The sequence below is a fragment of the Panulirus ornatus genome, chromosome 2 (genome assembly GCF_036320965.1).
Source record: "Panulirus ornatus isolate Po-2019 chromosome 2, ASM3632096v1, whole genome shotgun sequence".
Taxonomy (NCBI): Eukaryota; Metazoa; Arthropoda; class Malacostraca; order Decapoda; family Palinuridae; genus Panulirus; species Panulirus ornatus.
Window position 1 is genome coordinate 46,257,015 of NC_092225.1, and position 9,785 is coordinate 46,266,799.

Here is a 9,785-nt window from a genome sequence, read left to right on the forward strand (position 1 = left end):
GCCATTTCCCGCATCAGCAAGGTAGCGCCAAGAACAGAGGACTGGGCCTCTGAGGAACATCCTCACCCGGCCTCCTTCTCTGTTCCTTGTTTTGGAAAATTAAAAAAGAAACAAGAGGGGAGGATTTCCAGCCCCCCGCTCCCTCCTCTTTTAGTCGCGTTCTACGAGAAGCAGGGAATACGTGGGAATTATTCTTTCTCCCCTATATATATATATATATATAATATTATATATATATATATATATATATATATATATAATATATATATATATAATATATATATATATAATATATATATATATATATATATATATATATATATATATATATTTATATATATATATATGTTTGTTAGAGTTAACATTTGGGTCTTTGTTAAGCTTTTCGCATGTTTCTGCATCACTCGTATTTTTCTGGAAGTTTCACTTCACACGTAAATCTATCCAGTAATATAATTCTCTTGGATTTGTGTGAGGTAATTATATGGATGTCTTATTAGATTTCCATCTTTTCAAAGATCTCACAAACATTTTGGGTATGTTTGTTTCATATTTCTCCTTAAATAATGCATATATACATCCTTTAGAAGACAAAAGATCTTCCTGGCTCACGTCATCACTCTATGGTTTTTCCAGATTCACAAAACTTTGTGCTAAGGACACTGGGTTAATAATAACATGCTTTATGGAGAGTTTCATTCCAAATCCAAGCACTAACTTCTAATTCTTTTCTGATTCATTGGAAAACATATTCACAAATAAGCTAAAATCACTTTTCAAAGAGCTTTTCATGTTTACTAGCCAGCCTTGCTTTTACTTTGTTGATATCTACCAATGATAATGAAAATATCTGGTCACTAAGCTTACGCCATACAGGTTCACTAACCAAAGTGCTGAAGAAATGTGAAGCAGAGTTGCTGTCCTTGAAGGCAGTCTTCACATCACTAGTAATAGCCGTAATCCTAGAGGTCAGCAGCAGGTCATCTACTTGTGTGTATGTATACATCTACAAATTTCTCCAATGGAGAGGCAGGCAAGACTTTCTCCTCTCTGTAAGATCTCAGAAACTTAAGTGGTGAGTTCTTAGGAGTGTCTTCTTGATGTTGTGGTAAAGATGACGAATGTAAAGGTATATATGGAAAAGTGCATGACCAGCATATATGGAGAGATCCATCTTGCAGAGAGGAGAAAGTCATACCAGTTACATAACATGAGTAAGACTGAAGTGATAGAACCAACATATATAAATGGATGGGATATGTGATATAAGTAAGATTAAAAGGATACAATCGTCATATATATAATTGATGGCTTACTTGACCTACGTAAGATTCGTGACATATAAACAACGTACACAAACTGATGGAATACAGGCAACATACATATAACAAATGAACTCAAAACATATGCAGTTTTGAAGAATGCAAATTATTTTTGTAAGTTGAACATTTGTTTGTATGTATGTTCAAGAATATTAAATCTTCACTCGGGGTTTGACTTAGGTTTCAGGTGTGACAGACGTGGTTAACTGATGTCGTGAACCTGACCCATGGTTATATGTGTCTTCCCTGGTCCTGACCCAGGGTTATATGTGTGTGCCCTGGATTTGACCTCGGGTTATATGTGTCTTTCTTGGACCTGACCCAGGGTTAAATGTGTGTGCCCTGGACCTGATCTAGGGTTATATGTGTGTGCCCTGGACCTGACCTAGGGTTATATATGTCTGCCGTACACCTGACCCAAGGTTATATGTGTCTGACGTACACCTGACCCAAGGTTATATGTGTCTAACGTACACCTGACCCAAGGTTATATGTGTCTGACCTACACCTGACCCAAGGTTATATGTGTCTGCCGTACACCTGACCCAGGGTTATATGTGTCTAACGTACACCTGACCCAGGGTTATATGTGTCTGACGTACACGTGACCCAAGGTTATATGTGTCTGACGTACACGTGACCCAAGGTTATATGTGTCTGACGTACACTTGACCCAAGGTTATATGTGTCTGACGTACACGTGACCCAAGGTTATATGTGTCCGACGTACACGTGACCCAAGGTTATATGTGTCTGACGTACACTTGACCCAAGGTTATATGTGTCTGACGTACACGTGACCCAAGGTTATATGTGTCCGACGTACACGTGACCCAAGGTTATATGTGTCTGACGTACACGTGACCCAGGGGTGAGCGTGTAACACTTCCCACAGCACGACACATGTTGCAGCCCGTCCAGCCTGGCTGGCTCCCCGTCCCTGGCCTCACTCGTATATAGCATGAGTAACGCTCCTCGTCCGCTCAGTGTTCGGCCAGCAGCGGCTGCAGTTGAAGTATCCTCCAAACACTATCGTTGCACCACTTCATTGTGTATTGATAACAGTAAAGTTTATCATCGTTCTGTTGTGTTATACATCTATCAACAAAAGTGTAAGTATTCTTATATACTCTAGCTTCTGTGTATGATAATCTGAAGTATAATTCTTATAATGAAGAACTTTGTGACTATTGTTAATGTTTATGATTTGTTCTAACGAACGTTTAGAAATATTCATTGTAGTTGTACCAGTCACTAGCGGGAAAAATGATAAATTAACCATAGGTCACATCTTAGAACGCATAAAGGACAGGTATTCGTTTATGTAAATATATACATAAGGTATGGTTAATTTCTCGCGTCTTCAGTGAAAAATAAAGCAGTAAACTATAATTGTTGAAGGAGAGTATAGTGTATGATATTAGCGTGTGGTGAGATAGTACAGTGGGAGTGAGAGAAGTTTCAGATGGACATTGTGAAGCAACAATATGTTAATAACCAGTTATGGTCGGCAGGTTGGTCAGTGAGTGTGAGCCAGATGCCGCCCTACACAACCGCCCCAACACAGGTGAGATAAATAGAGTGATAACGTTGGCTGCATTACTTTATTATCAAGTCTCCATTGGCATCTTGCTCCAGCTCTTGTTGGCTTTCTCACCAATATATATATATATATATATATATATATATATATATATATATATATATATATATATATATATATATATATATATATATATTTGAAAATTTAGAATTTATAAGATATCAATCTTATATCAATTTTTCTAGAAATGAAATTTTGTATACATTAGAATTTATAACTTTCATCGGTTGATATATATATATATATATATATATATATATATATATATATATATATGAGAATTTACCCTTTTCCCTAAGTGAAAAAATATGTTTAACGGAGAATCGACTTTGTTATAGTGTCCCACCTTACAATTCCTACCATTTTCTCTGAATGGTTTTTGTTGTGTGGGACGATGGCGTTAAGGCATAACCTTAATATCCTGTGTAAGAGTCTTGTAACTTTACTGTTGAGGATGTAATGATATTGATTACATTATATTTGAAAGTAATAAGTTTATTTACGTTTGATTGTTATTACAGATCAGATTGTATAATGGTGTATGTAAGTTAGTGAGTCAACATACATAATATACTCATGAATGATGTTTTTTACTTCAGAATCATGATGGTGAGGGAGTTCAGGACATCAGCAAGGTTACCAGTCAGATGGTGCGAGATCTGTACAGTGACAATGTTGAGGACCAGCTGGAGGCCACTCGACAGTTTAGACAGTTGGTCTCACTTTCTGTCAACGCATCCATGAAGGAGTTGATCGACAACGTCTCTGAGGTGATAGACAGTGTCTCTGTCGCCAGATTTGTTCAGCTTCTCCAAGATGAAAATAACTGCCAATTGCAGGTATGTCGAAAATGGTTCCCTGGTAGTATATTGGCGGAAATGATAAAGTCCATCTACTAAGTAAAATTTTGGATAGCTCAATCTTATTAGCCATTGTTTAATGTTTATATTGACATTCCTCAATCATGAGCCAAGTTGTGTAATGTTTTGATGATGAGAAGATATTGTTTGTTTGGGAAAATGATAAGTACACTTATGGTTGAATTAATGCAACGAAGGGAAGAAGCGCACTGGGCTATACTGAAATGTTCTGTTAATATCATCTTGTACAGTTCATGAGTAACATTTCCAGGAATATCATCATTATGATAACCTCAAAAACACTGATACAGATATATTATATATTCCTAAAATGTCACAATGCTCTACTGACCCTTGGATGTATTACAGAATGAGGCGGCGTGGGTACTGTGCAACATAGCCTCCAGCATCAGCCCTCACACCCAAGCTGTGGTGTCGGCCGGTGCTGTGCCAATCCTCATACACCTCATCAGTTCCAGCTCCCCAGACGTCCGCCAGACGGCCGCTTGGACGCTGGGTAATATTGCTGGGGACTGTCTTAGCTACCGAGATCTTGTCTTGGCTCAGAACATCCTCACTCCTCTCCTGCAGTAAGTCCATTAACAATAGTCATGAATATATTATCTTTATTCTCAATTGCTTCTTTTCACACAATTTTTGAACATGGTTTATTCATATCTACATTATCTAAACCAAAGTTATGAAAATCCATATATTGACAGTGTTTCATACAATGAGATTAAAAAATGGTTTCTCATTCTGTGCCCGTCGGAGATACTTTAACTTATAAATAACAATAAACTGATGTATGGACGGCAGGATGTTGGAGAAGAGACCTGATGCCCCAGTAGCAGTACTGTCGTGGGTGATCCGTAACCTGTTTGGCAGACACGACCCGCCCCATGACTTCAACAAGGTGGCTCCGTGTCTGCCAGCTGTCTGCCGACTCATCTTCCATAGTGAAGATGAAGTGTCAAACGACGCCTGCTGGGTCCTCATTAACCTCAGTCGTGGATATGGTCACCAGCTCCAGGCTGCCTTAGATCCAGCCTTCTGTCGCAGACTTGATGACCTGCATAGGTGAGCATTACAGTGTATTTCTGCAGATATTTATTACTCAGTGATACAAAATTCCTTATACCGTAAGTAAAATGAAAATTGAAAAATTGGTTTTCTAGTAGAGCATTTTACTGTTAACAGTTTTAAGAATCAGTATACTAAATATTTATTACAATTAGGCAAGATGATAGTATTTCCAATATCATTTTAAATGTAACTGTAATGTAACTGTAATGTAACTGTAATGTAACTGTAACTGTAAATGTAACTACAATATCAGTAAGTCTTTTAAAACATATGACATGTGTTTATCTTTATAAAATGAATCATACTCAGAATTACAGTACCTTTATTTCCTTGTGGACAGAAAACTTAAGATGTTAATAAAATCAAGAACACAAAATATTCTGTATCTATTCCAGAGAAAAGCCATGTAGAAAAGAAATAGCAGAAGTTGTTCAGGCAGTTAGTAGCAAGAAACCAGACAACAGCACGGAAACAAAGGTTAGAAACTGAACCCTCTACTTCCAAACGTTTCTTATGATGGTTTGAATATTTTTCATATTCGTTCTACGCACTATTTTCTGTGAAATAATTGGTGTTTATTGTATGTACATTATCAGATCTGGTAAAAGTAATAATGATACATATCATACGAGTTTTGTTCATTTGTATTTATCAGTAAAACCAAATATTCCACAAGATTTTCACAGTTTATTTTCATGAATGTGGATAATATAAAGAAGTAGTATGACGTAACGTGACAATTAAGATAACTTAAGTTTCAGGACCATTTATGATATATTTTACTGGTACTACATGGTTGTGTGTACCTGTGATTCAGAAATTAAAGAGTGATAATGTTGGGAGTAAGTAATGATTCAGTCATTTGTTACTCTGAGTATTATTAGATTTTTGTCTTGTTCTTCTATCACTACCCAGGCAAATGGAAATCTTAGAACGGGTAATGACCATAAACAACATGCACTGTGTCCAGCTTCAGCTCAAATGGCCATTCAAGCAACACCAAGAAGGATGTCCCTTGGAAGCATAAGCTCACAAACGATAGGAAAAAGAAGGTCCAGGAGCCCATCCCCTGCAGGTGTATCAACCAGAAACACACCGAAAAGATTCAGGACAACTTTACTGTTCGATGTATCCACCAACACGCCAGTAAAACACAGGGCTGTGAAAACACGAGCTTCAGCAAAGAAACTGATGACATCTCCAGATCATTCAGCATCACACATTTCACAGAAAACGGTAATATCTTTGTACCTGAAAAATAACACCAGCTTCGCTTCGTAAATTTCATTGCAACAATGATTATTCATAATATAAATGGTCAACAGTTCATTGTATGTTTTTTCATGTTTATCTATTTCTGTTGTTGACAGTGCCTTTCATATTTCTAGGCAGAAATATTCAAGGCTGTCGAGGTGGGAGATGTGGAACGTGTGGAGAAGCTGGTGCAAGACATAGGACCAGCTGTCACAAGAGTCAAGACTGGCTGTACACTCCTGCACGCGGCAGCATCTAACAACCAACCAGATGTTGTGCTCTTCCTCCTGAAGCTGATCAGTCCCAATGTAGTTAACAAGGAGGGTCAGACTCCGGCTCATCTGGCAGCAATGAAGGGCCATACACAAGTGCTGAGGATTTTGTTGGCTGACCAGCAGCTGAAACACGACAAGCGTGACAACTGCCACAGGACTTACAAGGACTTGGTATGTGCTTGAATTGGTTAAACCACCTTCCTTCATTTGCCCTAGTGGCTCCTTTTACTGTATATGAATTCTAGTAAGTTACCATTATTCGTAGTATAAGAAAAGGCAGTTCAGTTAGGCCAACTAATCCTTCTGTATATATATATATATATATATATATATATATATATATATATATATATATATATATATATATACAGAGCATCAGATGGGGGAAGAGCAGTGTGGTTTCAGAAGTGGTAGAGGATGTGTGGATCAGGTGTTTGCTTTGAAGAATGTATGTGAGAAATACTTAGAAAAGCAAATGGATTTGTATGTAGCATTTATGGATCTGGAGAAGGCATATGATAGAGTTGATAGAGATGCTCTGTGGAAGGTATTAAGAATATATGGTGTGGGAGGCAAGTTGTTATAAGCAGTGAAAAGTTTTTATCGAGGATGTAAGGCATGCGTACGTGTAGGAAGAGAGGAAAGTGATTGGTTCTCAGTGAATGTAGGTTTGCGGCATGGGTGTGTGATGTCTCCATGGTTGTTTAATTTGTTTATGGATGGGGTTGTTAGGGAGGTGAATGCAAGAGTTTTGGAAAGAGGGGCAAGTATGAAGTCTGTTGGGGATGAGAGAGCTTGGGAAGTGAGTCAGTTGTTGTTCGCTGATGATACACCGCTGGTGGCTGATTCATGTGAGAAACTGCAGAAGCTGGTGACTGAGTTTGGTAAAGTGTGTGAAAGAAGAAAGTTAAGAGTAAATGTGAATAAGAGCAAGGTTATTAGGTACAGTAGGGTTCAGGGTCAGGTCAATTGGGAGGTAAGTTTGAATGGAGAAAAACTGGAGGAAGTAAAGTGTTTTAGATATCTGGGAGTGGATCTGGCAGCGGATGGAACCATGGAAGCGGAAGTGGATCATAGGGTGCGGGAGGGGGCGAAAATTCTGGGAGCCTTGAAGAATGTGTGGAAGTCGAGAACATTATCTCGGAAAGCAAAAATGGGTATGTTTGAAGGAATAGTGGTTCCAACAATGTTGTATGGTTGCGAGGCGTGGGCTATGGATAGAGTTGTGCGCAGGAGGATGGATGTGCTGGAAATGAGATGTTTGAGGACAATGTGTGGTGTGAGGTGGTTTGATCGAGTAAGTAACGTAAGGGTAAGAGAGATGTGTGGAAATAAAAAGAGCGTGGTTGAGAGAGCAGAAGAGGGTGTTTTGAAATGGTTTGGGCACATGGAGAGAATGAGTGAGGAAAGATTGACAAAGATGATGTGTGTCGGAGGTGGAGGGAACGAGGAGAAGAGGGAGACCAAATTGGAGGTGGAAAGATGGAGTGAAAAAGATATTGTGTGATCGGGGCCTGAACATGCAGGAGGGTGAAAGGAGGGCAAGGAATAGGGTGAATTGGATCAATGTGGTATACCGGGGTTGACGTGCTGTCAGTGGGTTGAATCAGGGCATGTGAAGCGTCTGGGGTAAACCATGGAAAGCTGTGTAGGTATGTATATTTGCGTGTGTGGACGTATGTATATACATGTGTATGGGTGTGGGCTGACCATTTCTTTCGTCTGTTTCCTTGCGCTACCTCGCAAACGCGGGAGACAGGGTAGTGAGTGGTGGGATGAAGAAGTAAGAGTATTAGTGAAAGAGAAGAGAGAGGCATTTGGACGATTTTTGCAGGGAAAAAATGCAATTGAGTGGGAGATGTATAAAAGAAAGAGACAGGAGGTCAAGAGAAAGGTGCAAGAGGTGAGAAAAAGGGCAAATGAGAGTTGGGGTGAGAGAGTATCATTAAATTTTAGGGAGAATAAAAAGATGTTCTGGAAGGAGATAAATAGCGACAAAAATATATATATATATATATATATATATATATATATATATATATATATATATATATATATATATATATATATATATATATATATAAATAATAATAATATAATGATAATTTATTATTCATTTTGCTTTGTCGCTGTCTCCCGCGTTTGCGAGGTAGCGCAAGGAAACAAACGAAAGAAATGGCCCAACCAACCCCCATACACATGTATATACATACACGTCCACACACGCAAATATACATACCTATAAATCTCAATGTACACATATATATACACACACAGACACATACATATATACCCATGCACACAATTCACACTGTCTGCCTTTATTCATTTCCATCGCCACCTCGCCACACATGGAATACCATCCCCCTCCCCCTCATATGTGCAAGGTAGCGCTAGGAAAAGACAACAAAGGCCCCATTCGTTCACATTCAGTCTTTAGGTGTCATGCAATAATGCCCGAAACAACAGCTCCCTTTCCACATCCAGGCCCCACACAACTTTCCATGGTTTACCCCAGACGCTTCACATGCCCTGCTTCAATCCACTGACAGCACGTCAACCCCGGTATACCACATCGATCCAATTCACTCTATTCCTTGCCCTCCTTTCACCCTCCTGCATCTTCAGGCCCCGATCACTCAAAATCTTTTTCACTCCATCTTTCCACCTCCAATTTGGTCTCCCACTTCTCCTCGTTCCCTCCACCTCCGACACATATATCCTCTTTGTCAATCTTTCCTCACTCATTCTCTCCATGTGCCCAAACCATTTCAAAACACCCTCTTCCGCTCTCTCAACCACACTCTTTTTATTTCCACACATCTCTCTTACCTTTACATCACTTACTCGATCAAACCACCTCACACCACACATTGTCCTCAAACATCTCATTTCCAGCACATCCACCCTCCTGCGCACAACTCTATCCATAGCCCACGCCTCGCAACCATACAACATTGTTGGAACCTCTATTCCTTCAAACATACCCATGTTTGCTTTCCGACATAATGTTCTCGACTTCCACACATATTTCAAGGCTCCCAGGATTTTCGCCCCCTCCCCCACCCTATGATTCACTTCCGCTTCCATGGTTCCATCCGCTGCCAGATCCACTCCCAGATATCTAAAACACTTTACTTCCTCCAGTTTTTCTCCATTCAAACTTACCTCCCAATTGACTTGACTCTCAACCCTACTGTACCTAATAACCTTGCTCTTATTCATATTTACTCTTAACTTTCTTCTTTCACACAGTTTACCAAACTCAGTCACCAGCTTCTGCAGTTTCTCACATGAATCAGCCACCAGCGCTGTATCATCAGCGAACAACAACTGACACTTCCCAAGCTCTCTCATCCACAACAGACTTCATACTTGCCCCTTT

The 9,785-nt window shown here is 39.3% G+C and overlaps 1 protein-coding gene across 1 annotated transcript; it reads left to right on the forward strand.

Annotated features, from left to right (window-relative positions):
• Positions 1-2,268: 2,268 nt before the first annotated feature.
• On the forward strand, positions 2,269-6,583 carry LOC139752774 (uncharacterized). The gene is made up of 8 exons (XM_071668689.1): positions 2,269-2,434; positions 2,837-2,889; positions 3,525-3,764; positions 4,155-4,375; positions 4,605-4,865; positions 5,267-5,348; positions 5,787-6,107; positions 6,260-6,583. Exons 1-8 carry the CDS (start codon positions 2,284-2,286, stop codon positions 6,581-6,583), a joined length of 1,653 nt encoding a protein of 550 aa, XP_071524790.1. The 5' UTR covers positions 2,269-2,283.
• The last annotated feature ends 3,202 nt before the right edge of the window (positions 6,584-9,785 follow it).

Excerpts from the sequence above, each read along its gene's own strand:
- LOC139752774 (XM_071668689.1), top strand. The coding sequence starts at position 2,284 with ATGAGTAACGCTCCTCGTCCGCTCAGTGTTCGGCCAGCAGCGGCTGCA. Across the intron at positions 2,435-2,836 it reads ATACATCTATCAACAAAAGT|GTTGGTCAGTGAGTGTGAGC; the intron begins GTAAGTATTCTT and ends TATGGTCGGCAG. Across the intron at positions 6,108-6,259 it reads CACACATTTCACAGAAAACG|GCAGAAATATTCAAGGCTGT; the intron begins GTAATATCTTTG and ends TCATATTTCTAG.